Here is a 23,985-nt window from a genome sequence, read left to right as displayed (position 1 = left end):
CTCTGTTCAGTTCTAAGGAACAAAGAGTTTATTGATGTGTGACTTATCCCCCCCTCCCAAAGCTATGTATTAGGAGTTCTTATTTCATTTCTTTTTTTTTTTCATTTTTTGATGGTTTATTTTTTTTTTCAAAAATTACCTGTATTATTGCTGCACAGTTGTTTTGCAGTGTTAGTATTATTTATATATATATTTTTTTAAAAATGTAAGCAGCTATGTACAACTTCGCAACAGAAGTGTATAGGCATTTGAAGTGCTTTAATTTTATTTTATTTTGAAATTTATATCCGGAAGTTGTCGTTAATTTAGCGCCCACTAGGAAGGGCTTTATTTTGTAAGACAGAAGCGGAAGGTGTCTTGTTTGTTACTGCTCGTTTGTGTGCGGAGGAAGGGGTTTGTCCACAAATTTTACTATTGTCCGCCTTATTTGTGTTTTGGAATAACATCACGGAAAAAGCGAAAGCGGTAGCTGGATTCTTAAGATACAAACACCAGCCATTAACTTGCTTTAGACAGCTAGTCTGCTAGTTAGCATAGCTGCCAACTTTTCATTCATTGCTGCCTGTGTACTCTTCTTTGTTGCTAGCTAACGGACAGACCTCTTCACAACATTAGCTAGCTGAGCAGTCGCGAAATGTCGTTACCTCTTTGTTTTGCTTACAGTCCCATATTAGTGCAGTTATTAGCGCAAACACCGACTCAGTGCATGTAGTTATGTTGAATTAGTTGCCGATTAGCTAGCAACATTTACTCAAACAAGCTTATCAGTTGCATGAGCTATAACGCAATTCATAATACAAAGCAACGGTCTATACATTAAACGTGTCTATAAGTAACGAATTATTGACGTCGAGGGTCATATTTTCCTGTTACTTTCTTGGTTGTTAGTAGCAGTAGAAAGTAGCTAACGTGTTAGGCTGTATCAGTTTATCGGGAAATTAGCTGGACGCTCAGCTAAAAGAATAATAATAATTGACAAAATAATATTTTCTTTCAGATATCTGAGTGATTCGTGCTTTGAGACATAGTCAAGTCTTTCAAGTGGAGGAGAACACCTTGCGGGCGAGGAGATAATCAGATGGTGGTGTGCAACTGAGGTGATAACCCATCTTCTTAGCATTTTAACAGCATTTTTACTTACACTAACATACTAACTGGACTCATGAATGCAGCAAACACAAAATAAATCTGCAAAATTCTGATATAGAGCGGGCACCGCAATACATATTTTTATTCATGAATGAATACATATTCATTCGTGTAGTGCAATGCCCCTTGAAGTATTTCTGATTTGAAATTTGTAAAAATATCAAATCAGAAATATTTGAAAAATGGCTTCATTTGGGGTTCTTTTTGTTTTTTGTTTAGCCCATCTTGTCTCCTTTCCCATCGGTGCAATAATGGTGAGGGGTGGCATTTTTCATGAATAAGTGAGAAGAAAAACCTCTGTGGTCCTCTTGCTGCACCACACACTTCCCCATGGATTCAAGCAATGATGAGGCACTTGATATTATTATCACCAATGTGGTGGCAACCTTTCGGACTCGGTGTCACCTCAACCTCCGCACCATCGCCTTAGAAGGAACAAATGTCATCTATAAGCCAGAAGTAGGGGTAAGTGTATTGTTATTGGTGAAACTAGAGAATGCTGCATTCATGTTAACAGTTAGAACCGAGACATGAAATTGTGACTTCTCTTTTTTTTGTCCTCAGAAAGTCCTGATGAAGCTTCGTAAGCCTATGATAACTGCTTCAATCTGGTCTTCAGGGAAAATCATCTGCACTGGAGCAACAAGGTAGACTGACACTCATAATGCAACATGCATACACACACCTATACCTAACTAAATGTCAAATTATTTGCTTCTTTTGGCCTCAGAAGTCTTGCTACTTTATTTTTGGGGCTGTACTGCTACGTCCCCCATCATATGCAACTAATGCAGTTAGCATTTCTCTCACAGATATGAGAACTGAATTACTAGTCCCCTGAATGAAATTGAAGTTTTAATTTAATTTAAAAGTATTGAGTAAACTAAATACAAAATTAGTATAATTATGTTTCAATTTATCAGCAGTGTAGAAATTTCAGCAAGGGTTTGAGCTGTCACTACAGAAAGCATCATGCCATACTCAAAAGAAATCAGTTCGGACTTTATAAAAAGAATTGTTTATGCTCACAAAGCAGGAAATTAATATACAAAGTTATCGCATGGGACATCATCAAGAAATTTAAAGAGAGCCACAGAGTACTTGTACAAGTGTGGCAAAGGTAGGAAGCAAAAGATTGCAAACACTCTGGAAAGAAAAGTCGTGAGATATGTGTCTAAAGACCAACTCCAAAAACACTAGTGACTGACTTAGCCAAGTCAAGAATTGTGGTAACAAAGAAGACACTCACTAGGATGCAGACCAAGAAAAGCTCTACTTCTGCGGAAAAGACATCTTAGGGCAAACTGAAGCATGCTAAGAACAGCCTGGAGAAGGATTATACATACTTGAAGCCCATCTTTTGGTCAGATGAGATCACACTAGAGCTCAGAGACACTGTTTATGCTTGGAGAAAGAAGAATGCCATCCCCACAGTGAAGCACGGTGGTGGGAGTGCTATGCTGTGGGGATGCTTCAATGTGTCTGGAACTGGGAAGGTGAAAGGAATCCTAAATAAGAAAGCTATGCGAAGATTTTGCAAAAAAACCTTAAGCATTCAGCAGCAAAACTGGGTCTGGGTTGCTGCTTGGTCTTCCAACACAACACCAATGTAAAACATACATCGCTTCTCGCGTGGAACTACCTCCAGAAGGCCAAAGTGAGCGTTACTGACTGGCCTGCACAAAGCCCTGACTTGCAGATCATTGAAAATCTATAGAATAAACTGAAGACCAAGGTTCATGCTAGCAGCCCATTAAATCTGAAGGAGCGTGAGAGATTTGCTAAAGAGCAATGGGCTAAGACTGCTCAGGAGACTTGTGTGGGGCTTGCTGAAAACTACAATTAATGACTAGAGGCTGTTATCCAGCAGCATCCACGCAATTGAAAATTAGCGTCGGGAGGCTAATGATTTTAACCCTGGTAGTTTTTGTCAAATATTTTTATTTCTCTGTGCAAAGTCAAATAATATAAGCAGCCCAAGTAAAACTAGAATGTGCATGAATAATAATTCTGTCCTCATCTGTATTAGCCCAGTTTAGAGGTTGATTGTAAGTATTACTCAATTACTCAAAAAGATGCTAGTTTCTGATTATGGTTTGTATACCAAGCCATTCATTTCAATGAGTTATGCTGCCATTTATCCCTTCTTTTCTCTTCCTTTCTTTTTTTAAAGTGAGGATGAGGCGAAGCTCGGTGCTCGCAGGTTAGCACGCTGTCTGCAGAAACTAGGCTTCAAGGTAAGAATAATCACAGCAGCTGGTTTTGCATGGAAATACACAATCTGTTATTTGTTTAAACCCAGCCTACCTGAGTATTGTCCCAACTATTAAGACCACAGAGTCCCCATCTTCTGATGGTTGTTACTAGCAGGGTAACACACAGTGTCACAAAGCTCAAACTACCTCAAACTGCAGTTATCTACATTAAGGCCATAAAACCTAAACTGGATTTCTTCTTTAATTATTGCACCTAAAATAAAAAGAAGTGTAAACTCATAAATGCGTGTATTTTGTGTCTCATATGTTTATGCTGTCTGTTCAGGTGAGGTTTTCAGCCTTCAAAGTTGTGAATGTGCTGGCAGTGTGCTCCATGCCATTTGCAGTCAATCTTATAAACTTCACGAAGAATAACCGACCCATTGCCAGGTAATGCAGTGCTGCTAAGTCACAACTGTTGCAACATTAATTAAAATCAATGCTATCATTGTCATCGTCATTATAAATATCCTGATCAAGCTGTAGCATACATTTATCCACAGTCTTATTGCTTTATGCTGTTTTCTTTGGTTCATTAGCTTCATGGTGTGATACCATATTGAAAGAAAATAGTGACAACTGTGATTTCAAGTCCTGACATGAGCAGCAATAATGTGCAAGGTGAACGGGGAATTAAAGTTTAATGTTTGCTAGTGGAGGATGACCTCTAGTGGTTAGAGCAAACCTCACCGCATTGAGTGCATGTAACTGACACTACAGTGGAGCAAGGAGGCTGAAGAAGGATGTGTGTGTGTACTCTAGTTGTTGGACTTGGATTACTGTTGTACATGTTATCTGACAGAATATAGGCTGGCATCTAAACATGCATCATGTCCGTTACTCACAAAGCTGTAGGTATAGCTTGTTCCGATGTGTACACATGTACTAAAAACCTTTCACCATTTACAGTTATGAACCTGAGCTCCACCCAGCTGCTACATACAGGATCAAAGATCTAAAGGCGACTATACAAGTGTTCTCAACTGGCAGCCTCACGGTTACAGGTATCTCACTCCTTACGAGGCTTAACACACACAGACACATTAAGTATCTTACCCCTTTTTATGTACGGCTAAGAAGGCACATTGGCTTAAGGGATTGAGGTCATGTAAAATGAAAGTATTTTATAGCTTGTTTCAATGAGGAAAGCGGTTTGTAAATAACCCAATTCCTCCAAGAATTTTACTCGAGTGAAATTGTTTTTTGTGCTTCCTTTCGTGTGGTGCGCTGTTTATCAGGCTAAGGTTGAAACCCAAGGCGGGCTCTTTTTTTTTTTTTAATAAAGCTTCTATTCCAGTTCTGTTGTTTTTCTTGGTCCTGATATATTTTTGCTGATCTCCTGCTTCTTCTAATTTGTTTTTCTGTTTTCACGTCACCACTGGATGGCTTAGGACCAAATGTCCAGAACGTGGCCACAGCAGTGGAGCAAGTCTACCCGCTACTGTTTGAGTGTCAGAAACCCCTCTGCAAATGAAATGATATAAGACGAAGGACTCGAGCTATTGAGTACTCAAAACGGACGAAGAAGCACCTTATCCTTGGAATTGCTTGCTTTGGTTTCATCACTATGTGGCAACAGCCACAAACGTCTGAACTCATTCATAGGCTGGGCTTGGGATATCACACTTGTAACGTCCTAAAATGTCCTCGTTATTTTTTTACAAAATTTTAACGTTGTTGTGGAGTTGTTGGGATCTTGTGATTTTAACAGCCTAAACCTGCAAATGTCTTCCAAACTTAATATCCTTCAGCAGACACCCGTCCTCCTCACCTGACAGTGAAGAGGCAGGAAGTTATTTGCTCTAGCTTATTTGCTTTTGGATGTCTCTGCATGGACACTTAAAGACCGTTTTAAAACTATTTAAGATTTAGCGATAACCTCTGCTAATATGTATGTTAAGACCAACACGCCTCAACTCTAAAACTATACATATATCTATAAATATATATATATATAAAGTCGTCCCATTTTCCACTTCCTTTGGAAAAATCGCCGTCCAAGGTTTGTAAAAGTTTTGCACAGGTACTCTGTATTACCCGTGTTATTGCTAGAGGAGAAAAACAGCAGACAGAGAAGTGGAATATTATCAGTGTACACAATGTAAGAGCAGGCCGATATGCAGAAACACATCCGCTTACAACTTAAACACACCTCAAATTTACTTCCTTTTGTTCACAATAAGGCACATTTCATTTCTTGTTGTTTCTTAATAGTTAAAAAGAATTGTGAACTTGGAACATTTTGCAAATATGCTTTTGACATGTTGAACACTTCTCAAAGGTTAAGAATATTTTCAGTTTTCAAGTGACGAGTTGTTAAGCTGTTCATTGAACACAACCACTTGTTAGACAATATTGAGGAGATTTTTATTAGCAGAGGATTAAGAAATCGTTAAAACACTGTCCACAATTGCCAGTATACACACACACACACACAAACAAAGTAGCAAAAACATAACTGACTCATAATTACAAAAGCAGCCACTCTGTGGAGTCGTACAAAGTTGTATGGCAGCACTAACACTTGTTGAAAAGGTTTCGTAATACATTCATGTGAATTTTTGCGGCAACCATGAGTGTTCGGACAGGCATAAAGGCAACATGTATGTATGTATGTATATAAATGCATCTGTTAGGAAAAACGTTGATTAAAAGCTTAGACATGCTGTTTAAATGTGTGTATGATGGAGTACTTTTTGAACTAGTGTCAACTGAAAATTTGTGGCACTTGAATTTTTGTATTTTGTATAAAAAAAAAATAAAAGTGAACAGGCTACCACTGGACTACTGTGTGGTGTGTTTGCTCCCCTTTGCATGACATTGTTTTTTGTGCGTGTGACCATATCCTGAGTACATGTAGAGAAGGCACTTCTCAGTTGATTTGTTTTTTTCCCTAGAATGTCTTCTGTACTGTCATTGACGACTGAGATTTCCATGTCAGGCTTTGCAAACACACGTTGCAGCATTTAAAAGGTGATGCAAGTCAAAGTACAAGTTATAAAATGTAAATGTTTTACTCGTGCATAGGGCATCCACTATAGAATTTGTATTCTTAAACTCATTACAGCATCATACTAATAGAAAATAAAAGAAGAAATCACAGTCTTTATCACAATTCATGCCAAACATGGTTCCTGAACCTCATGAGTTGCTTTTCTTTGATTCTTTTTAAACATTCAGTAACCAGTCTTACACAGCTAGCTGCATGTTCCCATAAAATGCAAATGAGACAAACAGTTCCTTCCATATTTCATGTGGGTTAGAACACATCCACTAACATAACTGGTATGACTGGTTTGACCCCTTGTGTACCACGTTAAATATGATAGAGGGCACCAATAAAATGACACTGTGCTTAGGAATAAGCTTGCCCTCCTACAAATAACAAGTACCAGTTTGGGCTATTAGTGTTTGATTTTAGTGAGTATAATGCCAGATTTGCTAGATTAATTTTTTTTTTACTCAAAACGGAGAAAAGAAATGTAAAAACTGATGGAAATCTGAGAAAAGGACTTTCTTTTTCTTGAATATAACAATTAATACTAGAACCTAATACTAGCTATTCTCATTTAAAAAAAATCAAAGGCTCCATGATGGAATCACATGTGTGCATCATCATCATCAAGAACCAGCTGTAACTACAGCCAATATAGCAACGCAGATGAGATATATGGATATTTTTGATTGTATATTGTCTTGATCGTTGCTCTTGACTTGCAGGTCAGGTGTTGTGTTGAGGTGTGGTTAAGTAGTCAGATGTTTGCTGGACTCTGTAGGTTTGCTGTCCCTGATCAGGCTCTCTTGAGGCTGAACCGGCCTGGAAAGTCTCACCTTAAAAGTCTTCCTGTTAAACAGGGAGTGGAGAAACAGAAGGTAAAAATCAGTTTCACGAACCAGTTTACTAGACGTTGATAGCATAGACGTCGAATGTTACCACTCACTTCTTAGCCAGCTCTTTTGATATCTCCTCCAGTGTGCGACCTTTGGTGTCAGGGACAAAGAGGATGACGAATACCAGCAGAACAAAGCTCATGGTGGAGTACAGGAACATAACATTGGGCACACCAATGTTTTCTTTAAAAAACAAAAAAAGAAACATTTAATATAATGCAATACTTGCTGCATAAGCAACACCGTTTCCCCCAAAATTGAGACATTATGTAAAAAAAATAAATAAATAAGAAATGATTTGCAAATCATCCAAATTTAATTTAAAAAGGCCAAATGTTGATACTGATGAATTTTATACGTATGTTCATTTTCCTTCAATAGACCAACAACACATCCAAGCTATACACCACCATCTTGCTTTGAAAGCTGGGATAACAATTAAGTTGCATGATTGCCCATGACGTTCAGGCAGCAGCGTATTAAAAGCAAAAACTGAAATTTGCTCCATGAGTTCAGGAATTTGTAAGGTCATATGAGTGCACTACAATGTATGACATGCATAACTTCCACATCTTTGAATGGATTATAGCTGAGCAATGTATACAGGGACATTATATGTTGCCATCTGGTCAACATCTACTTCAAGGAAGTTCTTGCTTATTTCAGCAAGCCATTGCCAAACCACATGTAAACAAAAATCTTCAAACAGTATAGCGCAATAAGTCAGCTAATAAAACACAAATGTTTGACTGTTCGTGTTACCATAGCAACACTACTTCTCACACACTAAATAGTGCTACTACACCTCTGAGATTTCCCTTTTTTTAATTAAATATTTACCTGCCAGACTTACAGACTGACTTACTTAAGGAAACAAAAGGCTCCTAATTTGCATGTTGCAGCAGTAATTATACAGTTTGGAACTTGCCCTTTAGCATGAATGGTAGGACTGGTTTGAGCTTTGTTTGTGTAGCTACCCTACATGACATGACAGGGAGCAGTATTTCAATTATGCTATGCTTATTTCGAAAAGATAATGTCAACCCATACACATACCGCATTGTTACAACAGTATGACTAAAAAGTAAAAGAGTCCAGGAGCTAAACTAGCTTCCTGCAGTCCAGACTTGTCAATCATTAAAAAAACCACACAAACATTTGGCATATTAGAAAACTAGAGCAACAGGTCTGCAATTGCTTTGAACTTTTCTCATTTTTGACATTTGGGCAACACAGCAATGCACTGGTTACGCTCATAGTAAGTTTTCTAATTTAAAAACTTCTGGACGCTTCTTTAAAGTCAAATTTAAAGTCAAAGTAGTCACAAGTATGAATATAAGAGTGAGGGTTTGTCTGTTTTTTGATATTATGAGAATTTGTCTAGAGTTTACCCTGCCTCTTTCTGTATGATAACTATGTATTTTTATTTTTACATTGTACTAATACAGGAACATTTAAAATATAGCTACATAACCTAGTTTAGGTCCACTATATAGGCAAATGTTTGGCAAACAATGCCAACCAGGTGCTAAAATAAAGAGATGCCAAAATGTGAACACTGACTAATTGGGTTAGGTGTGGTCTTGGGCTTGACCTTGGCAGTTCTGTTGGAGGATAGTAAAATTGTAAAAATGTGTTTTTTAATATGATTATCACTTGTCAAACAGAAACTCTGTGTTAATTTACACAGAGTTTCTGTGAATTCTTGCACTAGTTTAAACATGTCTGATGCAAATACATGTCAGTGTAGGCTCTCAGTCGTTCAGGCCATGGTAGTCTAAGGAGCTTGGAAAAGAAAGCGATTCGGCTTTAAGTTCAAGTCTTTAAGTTTCTTAAAGATGTTTCACTTCTCATCCAAGAAACTTGTTCAGTTCTAAAACCAAATGGTTGAGAGTCTCAGGTATTTAAACCCAGCTGGAAATTTCTGTTGGGTTTGTTGATTGATCATGTGTCTCACCACATGAGGCAAGGTATGAAAAAGGCGTGGCTCATTATCACCAGAGGTTTTAGGTGAAACCATTGTGAGACCCAATGAGATCACCTGATGTAAGATGTGAGTGGGGGTTGAGGCACCAGGGAAAGGATCTCAATGTGGCATTGTAGGTGGCAGAGAGTCGGTGTCGTGTAAGTATAGCTGCTGTAAGTATAGCACTACCACAATTAGCTGGAACCTACAATTTGTAAATTATAAGTAGTAAAGTACTCACCCGTGATGGTGAGGAAGGTCATGGAGATCAGCAGATTTGTGGCCCAGTTTACAGCTGACACCACTGATACAGCTCTACCTCTGACTCCCATCGGAAAGATCTCACTGAGAACGACGTACACCACTAAAAAGAGATAAAAGACAAAAAAACAGGGGGGTATAAGAAATTCAGTCTAACTCGTTTTATTTATATAGCACTACAAGCATTAACACTGGGAAAGAATGGCCTGCTGCTAGATGCCAAAAAATATAAGTGTCGCAAAATGCTCACACATGGAAGACTGTATATAACCATTCTCTTAACCATTTAAGGTTAATGAGAGTTAATGAACTCTCACTGTCTTACCATAAACTGACTATATTTGCTTTCCATCTCAGACAACCAGATGTCATGATCATTAATTAATTCAAACTTTAATAAAAGTAAAAACTTGACTTGAGTCCAGGAAAGTGTTTTTACTAATGCCGAAAACATTGGATTAACTTTCCATACACTTCTACATAACAGGAAGTGGTTTTTGCAACCACAGAAGTCGTCCCCTGCTGGCCGTTAGAAAAAATGTATGTTTGAGGCAAATGAGTTAGCGTCACTTTTCAGACTCAGAAGCAATGTCCATCTTATATGTCGAGTCTCTAGATAAATACAGAGACACTGTATGTGTATGTGAACCATAATGTACGGGTACTTACTTGGTCCAAGACTAATTGAGAAGGCTGCCACATACACCAGCAGGCTGATCAATGACGCCCACTTCAGTGAGGAAGATACTTCAACAAGAGTCCTTCCTCCTGCTGATTCCCACACTGCATCATTCTCTGTTTTGAGCCCCTGCACCTGTTCACTGTTCCACTGGTTTTCGAGGTGGGTAGACAAAGTGCCACTATTCTCAAAGTCTGTGAAGGTTTCGTTTAAATCCCATGGCATATAAGTGTTGTTTAGAGGGCTTTGGCTATTGCACAGGCTTGTGAGGTGAGTGTGACTTTGTAGAGTCAATGTACCAAGGGCAGCCAGCGACAATCCCATAGCGACAGCACCCACACACAAAAAGCTCTTGGGTCCCAAACGGTCGACCAGCAACACGGCAGGGATGGTACCGACTACTTTTACGACTCCGAACCCTGTGGAGGCCAGGGTTGCTGCAGCATCACTGTTGAAGCCAACGCTGCGGAGAAGTGGTGAAGCATAGGAAAGGATGTTGGGCTGTCCAGTAGCCTGCTGGAGGAAGACTAAGGCCACACCTATTAGGAGCCGTGAACGCAGATTAGCTTTGGCACTGAAAAGCTCCAAGAAGCTATGCTCTGATTCTTCTTTCAGTCCAACCTGGATATCCCTGAGCTCCACTTCCACACGCTCCTTACTTGCGCCTCTCATTCTGACCAGCACCTTCTTCGCCCGTTCCACTTTGCCCTGAGCAACGAGGAAGCGTGGACTGGGTGGGAGGAATATGAGCGCACCTATTTGCAGGAGTGCTGGAGGAATTACTAGTCCAAATGTATAGACCCAGCCATGAGGTACGGTAGCAAAGGCGTAACTACAACCGAATCCCAGCATTACACCAACAACCAACATCAACTCGTACAGCGTCACCAGCAGACCCCTCCTCTCCCTCGGTGAGATCTCTGCAATGTACAAACAAGCTGCTGTCCCTGAAAGAGATGTTCCCATGCCCACAATTACACGGCCAAGTGTCAGTGCAACAAAAGAAGCCACAGCGATGAGCACAACGGTGCCGAAAACTACTAGAACAGCACTCAGGAGCAAAGAGCAGCGTCGGCCGTAGCGATCTAAAAATGTTCCTCCGGCCAGGCAGACGAGGAGTGCACCGAGCAGGTGGGAGCTGACCAGCAGTTCCTGTTCCCTGCAGGAGAGAGAGAGGAGGCCCCGCAGCTGCAGCAGGACCCCAGAGGTCAGGCCCATTTCGTAGCCCAACATCAGGCCGCTCAGGGAGGCCGCTATGGCTGCAACCACCACCAGCCAGCTGCAGCCTGCAGAAAGGGACAGAAATACAGAGAACACAGTGAGAGAATGTATCTTAAGATGATAGCTATACGGAATTAAACTCAAGTGCAAGATTCCAATCTCCTAGCTTCACTTTTTGTCCCCAAAAAAACAAGACCAAGATTGTAGGTTAACCCAGCAAGTGGGCCTAGTTTTACTGTGTTGTGTTTTTCGAACATTATCAGTAATACAGAGAAATACAGAGAAAGGGTTGTGGGCTACATAAGGCAAGAGGTGCGGTTAGAGTATCCAGGTCCCCCTGTCCCACATTCTGTGACAAAGTTCCACATTTGGACTGGCTCAAGTCAATGCCGCTCAACAGGGAAAATGGCATGTAAGAATGAAGTCACAATATGTGTCAATAATGCCTTTTTTGGCCTTAGTAACGTGTGCCGACATAATCCCTGTCAGTCAGTTTAGAAATAAATCAGCTAAACTAACACACATCACTTTGGAGTTTCAACATACAAAGCCAGATGTTTCCTGCACAGGTGCTAATCACTGCACCCCCATGTCATCGCCAGAAACAGTCCTTTAGTTTAGAATGGAGGAACAGGTTGAACCTTATTTGATTGGCCACAAAACGGACTCTGCCCCAGGTAAAATGCTTTTACAACATGTTACCCAATTCCTAAAACAGCTTCCAGAACATGTGTATCTGCCTGTAGACCGGATAAGATTAAAAGTTTTTAAATAGCTATTGACTACAATTAAGTAACTCAAAGGATTAAAAACTCACTTAAGGTGATCTGATACCATCTAATGTTTTCTTATGCAAGCACACAGTGCTGTGGCTTAATTTATTAAAGTTACAGTGTGTAAAAATCTGTGGCTTAATTTATTAAAGATACAGTGTGTAAAATTTTACCACTAGATTTCAGTAGACTGTAGAATGCAATCAATTGCATTGTTTTCCTATCCCTCCCAATTCAAGTCCACAATCCTAGCTACGGTGGCCACAACAGGACAAATGTCTCTGACTGCTGTTCAGTTGTAGTGAGTGTGAATGTAACATTGTTGGATTCGGACACTTAGCAAATAAGCTCTCATACGATGTGTGAATGTAATCAAACTGTTTGTCAGAGGGAACGTGAGATACTAATGCTAGCTTATAACCATCAGTTGTTGTTTAGAGACGGGGGTGTAATCGTGTTAGGCTGTCCTGCCAAAGCACAATTAGAAGGGACGACCACTGTATTCAGTGTGGTGGAATGACATGGCTTCTTCCACAAACCGACATCTGTTTCTGTGTATTTTTAATGTATTAATTCTAAGTTTTTGCGAATGTATCAATTAATAATTTATACATAATTAGGATATATAATTATACACTTACCTATGTATGTTAGTGAGTACAATATTCTTTTTTCTATTAAACAGATTAAAAAAAGACTGTATCTTTAACAAAGCCTCATGAGAATTTTATGTATACTTGATACTATCCCTTAAGCAGCTACCGCTTGTCCTTTTTATTTGGTGGTTATGGCCGGTTACAAAGACTAGTAGGAAATATTAACATCTTGAACTAGTATGTCCTAGACATGTTTGATCTGAAAAAGGTTTACTTGCAAACTAATAAATAGTTAAACATTTTAAATTTAAAAAATAACTTTATTCGAGAATGGATGCCATCTTCTTAATACTGCTTTGTTGTGCCTCACATTTAAACAGTAATACAAACAACCTGTATGGATCAGAATCAGAGTGTTGTAATATGTTCTTGTTTATAACTTGTCAAGCTCATATGCAGGATTAAGAACTTGGTAAACAGAGTGTGGAGGGGCAGTAGATGATATTGCGTAAGCTAATGCGGTACTGTGTGCGTTCACCTTCCACAACAAAAAAACTCTTAAGTAACAAATATTCAATCAAGTCAGGGTTTACGAAGAGTCCTCAGAAGGTTCACCCGACCATGAAGTCACTTTATTAGTGCTGACTGTGTGGAATTAGTGGTCAAGGATCAGAAGAAGAATGAAGCAATCTGGTAAGCCTCTGTGTGTTTGTGAACATGTGTTAGGAGTGCTTCACGTTGACTAATAGATTATTGTTACAGATGAAAGGGGAAGAAGATGACCTTAGCATTATCTTACATAATGCATCATTAGTTATATTACATTAGGTGATAATATCCCTGCACCTGTTATTAACTGTACTTTCTAAAGCTATAAACACAAATGTGTATCTAACGACCACGCTAGTGAGAGCTTTTATTAGATATGATTGCATATGATTTTATTACACACGATTCAAGGAAATCTGACACAGCTGCAAACTATTTAATGCTGCAAAGTTTGCTTTGACAGTTCAGCTGCAACCCCCCATAACCCCAGCACTCAGCCCCATATCAGTCATTTCCATTAAATGGTTGTCTAATAATAGGATTTTATGTCATTTGTTAGCATGTCACAGTCTGTGATACCTTAACTCAAAATTCACACTGGCGCACTTACTAATACTGTTCTGGAGAACAACCCCACTTTTTTAAAAAAATTTGTAAGCTGTGACATTTTCACACACTGTTTGAAACAAGGAATTGTTTATTTCCAACCATGTGCTGGCCTACCTTAGACACACAAACACACATTTACTGTGGCTGGAGGGTCCACCATTGGGAAATGTTTTTTGGCCTACCGTGACCTGTTAGCTGTCCTTATCTGACTACCAATGAAGTCCATGTACAGCAGAGCCAGTGCAGTGAAAGCAAAGTGTTTGTTTCTGCATCCAGGTCAAGTGCAAGCCTGGCAGTACCACACTTCAGTATCTGCGGTACTATTTTGCACAGTTTTGCTGATTAAAACTGAAAGATTAAAATAGTACACACAAGCAGATTTTAAGACACACTTGGATGTACTGTACACTATTTACCTCAGAGAACACACAGCCAGTTAGCCTGACTTCTGTATTCAGCACGATAAGTATCTGATTATCATAAAATGCACTCTTTCCAACATGTAGTGAAGGCAAAAAGCAAGGTGACTGATGTTTTTCCAAACAGTGGGTGGGCATTATGTGAAGAGTCTCTGTCACATTTTTGGCACATAAATACATCGTGACTGAGACACAAGAAATCAGACATCAGCACCTTTTGGCTTAATCATAAATCACTGTTCGAAAAGCTCAGCTCCGTAATCCTGCAATTCATTAAACTATTCTAAGAAGCGGGTTTCTTGAGTCATCTGGATGCTGAGCTAAACCTAGCTCCTGATCGATGCAAATTATTACTTGGAGAATCAATATATCTCAGTTTAGTGACTTATATTTCTAACATGTAGTTTAGTCACGTATGAAGCTCACTGGGTTATGTTTTTAACATCATGGATGGGTACTTGTGAAGAGTCTGTGCAACGTTTTTGCTATTATGCAACCAAGGTCACCATGACCAGGACTCAAGCATAAAAAGCTGTCATAAACATGTTTTGGCTTAATCATAAATGAGTGTTTGAGAAACAGCTAATGTGAAGAAGTTGCTCATGCAGCAAATGCCTTTGTTTTGCTCCAGCTTAATAATCATAGGATTCATGTATCCATTCTAAGAAGCAGGTTTGCAGAGTTTTCCAGATGTTGAGCCTAATTATTACATCTCAGTTCCACATCTAGACAGTATTCCTTGAGCAATCATTTACATCTTCTTTCTCTAAGGCACAGCCAACACTGACTTTCACTATATGCATTCTTAGGGATTTAAGTGTTTATCAATGTTCAGCAGAGAATCCCCCTTTTTTGAACCCTATTTAGACTTTTAAATGACGCAAGATATAAGCTCTAAACGGAACATGCACATGCACACTTTTAAACCTGATAAAAGACAACATCGGTGCCTGTTCATACCTGGTTCTCTGGGTGAGGTCAGTTTTTGGTTCTCAGCTGAGGGTTTGCTTGGGAGGTAAGAGGTCATCCTCTTGGTTTCGCTGCTGGACTCCATCATTAACCGCCACCAACAATAGACCTAAAAACAAGTACAAACCAACAAACAAACAAATCATTGTGCAAAGGCAAGAAAAAATACAGCAGATATTACTCACGTTGCACAAGGACCGACACATGATGCTCTAATTCACATCAACATCCCAGGCATCATTATAAAATATCTATTATATAGTAACATGAACTGATCCAGACAGAAAACGAAACATAACTAATCGTCAAACAGGATCCCGAGTCACGAATCAGCTGATGCCTCTTTGTGGCTCTGGCTGGGCACACGCAGGTTTCCATATGAAAGCCCTGTCACACATACCAGCTGTGTGAAGTTCATCACGGACAGCTGCAGCTGGATCTGTAAGAAAAGGGCTGACGACTGACTGTGCGGCATATATTTGTTTAAAGCTGCAAGTGTTGCACGTGTTTCTTCAAAAGCTCTGGAAATGGCTATAGAAACTGTGCTCTCTCCTTTACCTGTGACCAGATACTGCAATGTGATCAATGCTACTTCGACGTTGCAACAGATCACTGTTATAATTAGTGATACTACAGACAAAGTCCACGATCGCGTGTTTTTCTGCTTCTTACATATATAAGAGTTGAGCTAAACCCTTGCAGTGCACTTCTGTAGAGGCTAGACAGCACTGAGCACCGGGAATCACAGACGTCTTTAGTGCAAAAGCCCCCGGCGCTCAAATACGGGCGTGTTACATGCAAACAAACCGATTTTGCTACCTAAAAGTTTCTTTGAGTACACATTTAGGTTGTAATGACAGCCGAGTGCAGTGACAGTATTCCTACCTGGCGCCACAGGCTTTGTTTCTGCTGTTGGCCTACGCCCGAGTCTGTCGGTCCATTCGTTCTCGTATCCACAGCTTCGCCGTTCACACTTCCAGTGTTCCCCGGACTCCACTTTCGCTCGTGTTACTGCACGCTCTCGGCTTGTTTTTGCTCAAGTATTTGCATAACCCCGCCCACTTATTCCCGGCACTACCAATAGAAAACTCTCTTTAGCCTTGGACCTCCTATCGTGACCTCTTATTGGACCAAAGTGTATCTCCATGTGCCCCTTCTACTGAATAATGCACACCCGAGTTTCTGATCTTTCTTTGATATGACTTCCAGCTGTAATCACAGATAAATATGATGTAGTGATTTCAGCTGTGATTTCTACTATAAAGCAGGATATAAAAAATGCACCTGTATCAATAATGCTCAGTCACTCATAAAGGCACTGGATGCATGTGACAACAAGCAGCCCGGCCACCTGCTGTTTACTGAGTTTCCCATGCCCTTTTTCTTCAACTGCTTCAGTAACACCTGCCGCTCTTACTTCACAGATGACAGAATGTGGCCTAACATGCCTGGGGAGCTCTGTTTGTGCTTGGCCTACTTTCACTGATATGTATTTAGATGTTCCGACCTATATGATCCAGTTTGAGCTTTTTTTGAAACACCGTCATCTGATCCTCTTAGAAGTTTGCCAAAGGTGTGCACACATGCCTGCGCTCATAACCTATGACAATATTTGAGTCAGCAAATACTGGACTTGTCATATCCTCTATTGAAAAGGGGGATATTTGTTATAAAGCCCGAGAATCTACCGTCTCATTTCCCGAGGTGCCTAATTTAACCAGTTATCTGATCATGTAACCCCGGAATGTCAAACATAAGGCCCGGGAACCAGAAGCAGCCTTGCGAAGACTGCAATCCGGCTCAGGGGTGGCTTTGGAAAATATGATGGACAAGATATATTTTTGTACTTTTAAATGCCACATTCCAGACATTCAGAATTGTCACTCCCCAGTTAGTGCTTTCCAGAAAATAACAGGAAAAACAGGATTTGTTTTGGTTCTTAGAAAGGTAGAACTATTCAGCTATCACTTGCAATACGGCATAATGCTTTTTTCCCCTTTTTGCACTTTAGACAGATTCATGGTTAGAGCCTGATCAGTGTCTCTGTGTATGCCTTATTTTAGTGAGTCAAAAATGCACAACAGTGGCATTACAGATTAAAAGTTTACAGGTTTGCTGTTGTTGGTGTTCAGTACTGCCATCTTGTATTGGTAACTCAGGATATGCAGGTCTGCTTCGAAAGGCATTCCTTTCGAAGGAGGCATTCCACATTTAAACTTGGAATTTCTTGCTCGTGACTTATTCACACCTAAAGACAGCCATTCTAGGGTGGCCCTGAGAGGTCAAAAGGACTGCGGCATGCTTATAAGAACTAGGATGTTATCAGGTCTTATCAGGGACAAAAGAAAATACAAGGAATGTGTTTTTGAATCACAGGATTCATATAATACTGTAAATACATGTTTGCTAGTAGGTGTTTAATATTAGGTTGCCACTTCAGCAGCTGTTACGTCATGTTAATGTCTCTCTTCTGTTTTATTTCGTCATTATTATTTTTCTTTAGCTTTGGCAGCATTTTGGGCCCCCCTGCTTTTCCACATTTTTTTCTAGTTGCTGGTGTTTTCATAAGTTGCAGTCCTTTTGATCTCTCATGGCCACTGTACCATTACATTAAAGTACTTTACTAACAGATAAACAATTAAATGGCAGAGAAGTTCCTGTTTCTTCACTATTGACTATAGAAACATATTTTTTTTTCAGTGAATTATCAGATAATTTCTGTTTTAAGATTGCAGGACAGTAAAGGCAATTCCACATTTACATATTTTATTCTTACAATTCAAACCTAAAGATTCATACTAGCAGATTTCTTTGATTCACTACAGCAGTATGCCTTTATCAAAAACTGAGATTTTGAAAATGACAAGTTCTTGCACAGGAAAATACAATCTTACAACAAAAACAACCTGATGTTAACGTCTAAGTTTGTGGTCACTATGTGGTTGCATTTCTAACAGCTCGGCAGCACTGAACAAGAAACAGTGATGGGCTGAAGAAGATGCTGAAGACAGAATGCTGCTATACCAAAACCAATGAGGTAAATCTAAAATAAAAGTGACACTAAACAATAACACTGTAACTGTAAACTTGTGGGCTTCTGATACTTTTTAGAATTTAACAGGACACTTTGTGCACATCTAATCTCACCCGATATGACACTTTTGTCATTGCAGTTACATCAGGTGATGGCCTTGGGCCGAGGGTTGTGAGTTTTCTGGAGTTTGGTTTCTTTTCTGCTTGAGTTTGATGTTAATGGGCCTTTAGTTTTGATTCATGCTCATGTTAGTCATTTATGCTTGGTTCATTGTGTTTTGTTATTACTATTACTCCTGTTTTAATTTCATTCCTAAGTTGTTGTGAGCCCCTTATTTCTTATAGTAATGTAGTTCCATTAGTGTTTCTATTTGTTCTATTTAGTTAGTTCCCGCTGCATTCCTTCTGTTTTCTCTCTATATTTGTCTGTCTTTTATCTTTTCTCTGTCCAGTACCTGTTTTCCCTTGTGTCAAGCTCTTCTTGCTCCCCTGATTAGCTGTGACTAACTTGCTGTTTTATCATGATGATAAATTGAGAGATGCTGTTGAAATTGCATTTCTTTTCCTTCTGTTAACTCTTTTCCCTGTAAATACAACATTTGATAGCCTTCCCTGTACCCTTAGTGATGAGTCCATATATAAAAATAAAGACGGGGATTGACGGCAATTAGAATGTTTTCCCAGATTACTTACAAGGGCAGACAAATATGTAGAAATTATTCTCCCGATTATTCTCCTGATGAACACTCAGTGATTTCGGTCTGTAAGTAAGCCTGAAATATGACAGAAAAGAGCTTTAAGGGTTGCTCCCATAAGCTTTGAAGGAGTTAAGAGTTCTGTTATCTCAGGAATTAAATGTGTATTCTCCAGACGAGTTTCATTGGTCCTTCCCAGTTAAGATCAAAGTGAGCTGTATGTGACCCACAATGTAAAATGAGCTTGACATCTCTGATGTAACCCAAACTTTCTCAATCTTTTGTTCTTTTTCATTTATTTATGTAACAAAGGATAAAAGTTTTATTCATCTATGGTCTGTATTTGTATAGCGCTTTACTTAGTCCCTATGGACCCCAAAGCGCTTTACACTACATTCAGTCATCCACCCATTCACACACACATTCACACACTGGTGATGGCAAGCTACATTGTAGCCACAGCTGCCCTGGGGCGCACTGACGGAGGCGAGGCTGCCGGACACTGGCGCCACCGGGCCCTCTGACCACCACCAGTAGGCAACGGGTAAAGAGTCTTGCCCAAAAGACACAACGACCGAGACTGTCGGAGCTGGGGCTCGAACCGGCAACCTTCCGATTACAAGAACTCAACTCTTGAGCCACGATCGCCCCTATCTATCTCTCAGCAATAATCAGGAAGCACACCTATTGATAGTCTAAAGGCCAAAAAGTACATGGTGTTGTGTAAACATATTCAAATTCTATTTGTATAATGTAGAGTACAGAAGGTGTTATAGCAAAAGCACAAAACAAACAGAAGACTGACCCTTGTCTTAAATAACTAAATGATTTGATAGATTGCATTATGATCTATTTGGTTGTCTATTTAACCTCCTAAGGCCCGAACTCTTCCACGACATGCATTTCTAATTTCTCTTTGATATTTGGGCATATTGGGGCCCGATGAATGTAAAAACAAAGAATTTCCAGATTTTTTTTTTTACCTTATTTTTGTTTTTAAGACAAATATGAGACACAAATGAGGATATTCATTTAAAATTTTGATAGAACAGTAGCAGTATAATGTCCTCGTAAGTAGATATCAGCCCATGTAGAGCAAAATTGAGTATTTTGGTCAAAATAACCAAAAATGTGATGTCCACATATGTGGACGGCAGGCCCTAGGAGGTTAAGTCATGTAGTGTTGTAGTTGAATGGATAGCATGCATCCAATACTATTTTACAGACTGGTCACATACTTTGACTTTGACAGTACTTTGACTGAAATCACTAAAAAGTGGTTTTTCATGCTACCTGATAAGTGAAGGGAAGAAAGAACAATATTACAGAAAAAAGTACAAGAAAGTGCAACCGTGTTTTAGATGCTTAAGAAAAGTTACTCAGCTAAGTTCTGCTACTTGAAGTTGATGCTATATTTAGTGACTAATGAGGGAGTGCGTACGAGCGTGCATCAATAATGTATAAAACACATCAATAATCTTTTGGAGAGATAAACACAGACGCATGCGCACAAATTGTTTTGACTGCTCACTTGCACAAGAACATCTTCACACATCTTATCAACTGATTTAGAAATATGACATGTGATGTTGCCCAAAGTATCAACTTTCAGAGGCTGTAAACAACAGAGCAATGAAATGCAAAGGAGACAAACTGGAAACTTGGTTCAAACATATTTGAAATTTTATGCATCGTCCTAAAACATCCTGTTTTCATTTGTCAGATGAATCCTCCATTCTTGATTGATTTTATATATTGTAAACAGGTCCTATTGAATTGATAGTTTTTTCTTTATTCTTCTTTTTTATGTTCTGTGTAAGGTGACCTTCAGTGTTCTGAAAGCTGCTTAACATAAAATGTGTTAATATTATTATTAAATAAACACTGCCACTTTTCACACATCTCTTAGAGTTTATTAGTGTTACATTGGCTGCCTCAAAGTAAATCATTACAACTGATTCTGCTAACTCTACCTCTAAAATGCCTCAGCCATCAACTAAGAACACCAAATGTTTTGCTGTTGGCTGCTGTGTGTGTCGTGGTGTGACACCCACTGAATTTGAATCAAATGTAGAGTAGGGCCATTCTTTCCTTGTTGCTAGAGGGGCTTCATTAAATGTTACCAAGGGACACCTGGGGGCAGCACTGAGAACTTTGAGGATCTAAACTATTGATCCAAGGAAGATGTTGAAGATAGGATTTATTTATAAAGCCTTTATAGCCTTTTTAAATATCATTGTAAATGTTGAAAAAAACCCATATACAACCCACATAGAAACTGGAAACCACGGACCCGGCATCTGGCTTAAATACTCTTATGAACAGGGTGAGCAGGAGACAGATCATATCTGTCTATCACATGCATTCTATTCTCTCTGTATTTATAATGAATGTTGTATTATTACTCATGTTATTGTTAAACCTATTCAAGAAGATCCTGAAATAAAACTAAAAACAAATTAGTACAATTTGTGCCCTTTAACCTTAGAAGACTATCGCTATAAATAGCAACACCATCACTAATGCCAGGTGATTTTTACCCGATATAATATACCTAACAAAAAGCACTTGGCATCAAAATATATCAAAATATGAAAACACATGACAAATTAGAGTGGTCTTCTTTTATTTTCAGCTGTGCCATGCTCCAAAAAAAATGCTCCAAAATTACTGAAAAATTAGGAATTCGAGAAAAAAAAAATTCCTGATCAAAAAATTAATGACACTGGAAAATTGGTCTTTGGTCCACCCATTCCTGGGACATTTGAGACTTCTCTGGTGAAGGCACAGTTTCCTCGACATGCAAACATCTGCAGGAGAGAGAAACAAAAAAAATTGCACTTTTTGGTGGGTAAAAATGAACATTTGACTAAAATATTTTTTTCATCATATGAATTCCCTTGGAAATAACACTTTTGTGATATGTATTCATAACCACTGCAATGAATTAAGATAACGTGCAAATTCCAGGACCACTTTTACTTCCTTAATTCCTTACATGCAGTCAATACATGCAGGGCAGTAATGGTGTGGACACACTTCCTGTCCAAGCCTGCGGGACAGTCAGCACACCTCACTAAGGGACTACTGCTTTCTGCTGCCACTGGTCCTGCCTCAGCTGCAAGAGTGCCAGGGGTAGGGATGTCGTGCACGCTGAAGATCAGGACTTGAAATGCGGCAAGGTCGTCTGATTTTATACACTAACACTATCACCGGGTGAAATCCACCCAAAACCTACTTTACCCTCTATCACTATTGCTGGGTGAAAATCACCCAAACACATGCCTGTAGGAAAAAGCGGGCTTTGGGGTAGGGAAACACCCACGCCTTCGAATACGTCAAAGACAATGCTGAAGCTACCCAAGGACTCATGACACTCAGACAAATGCAACATATTGAAAATCATGTAAATCTATCTTCTCAGGTGAAAATCACCCGGCGATAGTGTTCTAGGGCTAAGAAAGGTTATGGAAGGAAAATGGTGGACATTCTGTTGGTTTATATTGAGTGGTGCAGTTGTATTCAGTCATATGACATTCTAGATCCTTAGAAAGCATTGAAGTTAAAAAAGAAATTAATTAAAACTCAGAAGAAGCTTTAATAATAAAATGATAATAATAATTTGCTTAAGCTCAGTACATTTATCGATCCTGACGACTTACGGTGGAGGTCGTCCACCATTTGGAAGGTTGGTGGTTTGATCCCCTGGGTCCTCTAATCGAAGTATCCTTGGGCAAATTACTGAATCCAGAGTTCCCCTTTTTTGTGTGAATGTTGCTTGTAGTCAGAAAGTGTTTTGAGTGCTCAAATAGAGTAGTAAAGTACTGCATAAGTACCAGCCCATTTACCTCTTGTTGCCGAGATGTTCATAGTATCTCGTCATGTTGCTGGTTTCCCTCGTACATGTTAAACATTTAGTAGTCTGTGGACTCTGTTTTCTCTGCTACACACTCTAACCTATCCTGTCAATGTCACATCTAACAAATGAATGAAAGGCATCAGCAAATATCAGCATCTGGATTACAGTAAATGTTGTGGTTGAGGACTGATGGTTTAGCACTATTTTTCAGCATCTTGTTACACCTTTAAAGTTTATGTGTAAAGTTGTTTTTAGTAGGATGGCACATTGATTGTGTTTAAATATCAGAATCAGAATACTCCCATACCTTGGTACCTCTATTCTGCCAGAGTAATTTGGTTTTACAAAAGCAGTTTTATCTCTTTTTAAAAACAAGGGTGTTGCAGTGCTCGCATTTAATCAAAAGACAACTGAGTAGAAGATGCATTTTTATTAAAAAAGGTTCCATTCAGTCACTGTGAGTGACGTTTGTCATGTCACTATTTGGAGTCACCTCTCGTTCCACCAGCGGAAATGTTTGCTGGCAGGACTTGTCTCATCTTCACTGTCTTCCTCTCTAAACCGTCTCCTAAATCCTCTAGGAAGCAGATCCTCCTCTGCTTCTCCTGCATCCGGGTTGACTTCATAGTCAGCTTCAGCAGCAGCAAGGGCATTTTCATCTTGATGACCTTCATTCTGTTCTTCTTCATCGTTGCTGCTGTCAGCATTTTGATTATCATCGGCAAAATTATAACTGCCATAATTGTGGTCATGTTCAATATCGCTGTTATTGCGGTCATTTTCAGCATCAGCGTTGCTGTTATCATTTCCATCATCAGGGTTGTTGTCATCAATTTCAAAATGAACGTTGAAGAAATTGTCCAGATCGATGTGATCACCATTGTTGTTGTTGTGAAGCTGCAGAGGTCTTGCAGCTGCATAGGAACGTGGTATAATGGCTATAAATGGATACACAGGATTATCAATGAAGTTGTACCTCTCTACCCCGTCACCATCTTCAGCCGTTTCATGTGGTTGCTCTACATGAAAGATCAGTTAACAAAGTCACAGCTGATCAAAAT

At 39.4% G+C, this 23,985-nt stretch overlaps 2 protein-coding genes across 3 annotated transcripts; one reads left to right on the top strand and one right to left on the bottom strand.

Annotated features, from left to right (window-relative positions):
- Nucleotides 1–315: 315 nt before the first annotated feature.
- tbpl1 (TBP-like 1) lies at nucleotides 316–6,078 on the top strand. 2 transcript variants are annotated; one of them, XM_063495812.1, is made up of 8 exons: nucleotides 316–393; nucleotides 998–1,097; nucleotides 1,369–1,614; nucleotides 1,714–1,796; nucleotides 3,323–3,386; nucleotides 3,691–3,794; nucleotides 4,314–4,408; nucleotides 4,796–6,078. In XM_063495812.1, the coding sequence occupies exons 3-8, from the start codon at nucleotides 1,480–1,482 to the stop codon at nucleotides 4,876–4,878; spliced, it is 564 nt and encodes a 187-aa protein (XP_063351882.1). In that variant the 5' UTR covers nucleotides 316–393; nucleotides 998–1,097; nucleotides 1,369–1,479; the 3' UTR covers nucleotides 4,879–6,078. The 2 variants fall into 2 exon arrangements, with proteins under 2 accessions (XP_063351882.1, XP_063351883.1); XM_063495813.1 differs by having other exon boundaries at nucleotides 357–465.
- A 106-nt stretch (nucleotides 6,079–6,184) lies between these two features.
- Nucleotides 6,185–16,323, bottom strand: slc2a12 (solute carrier family 2 member 12). The gene is made up of 6 exons (XM_063495811.1): nucleotides 16,223–16,323; nucleotides 15,329–15,446; nucleotides 10,192–11,487; nucleotides 9,503–9,625; nucleotides 7,346–7,478; nucleotides 6,185–7,248 (listed from the first exon to the last, which is right to left on the bottom strand). Exons 2-6 carry the CDS (start codon nucleotides 15,423–15,425, stop codon nucleotides 7,149–7,151), a joined length of 1,749 nt encoding a protein of 582 aa, XP_063351881.1. The 5' UTR covers nucleotides 15,426–15,446; nucleotides 16,223–16,323; the 3' UTR covers nucleotides 6,185–7,148.
- Nucleotides 16,324–23,985: the final 7,662 nt, after the last annotated feature.

Source organism: Pelmatolapia mariae, linkage group LG15 (genome assembly GCF_036321145.2).
Source record: "Pelmatolapia mariae isolate MD_Pm_ZW linkage group LG15, Pm_UMD_F_2, whole genome shotgun sequence".
Classification (NCBI taxonomy): Eukaryota; Metazoa; Chordata; class Actinopteri; order Cichliformes; family Cichlidae; genus Pelmatolapia; species Pelmatolapia mariae.
This window is presented reverse-complemented; position numbering and strand designations above follow the sequence as displayed.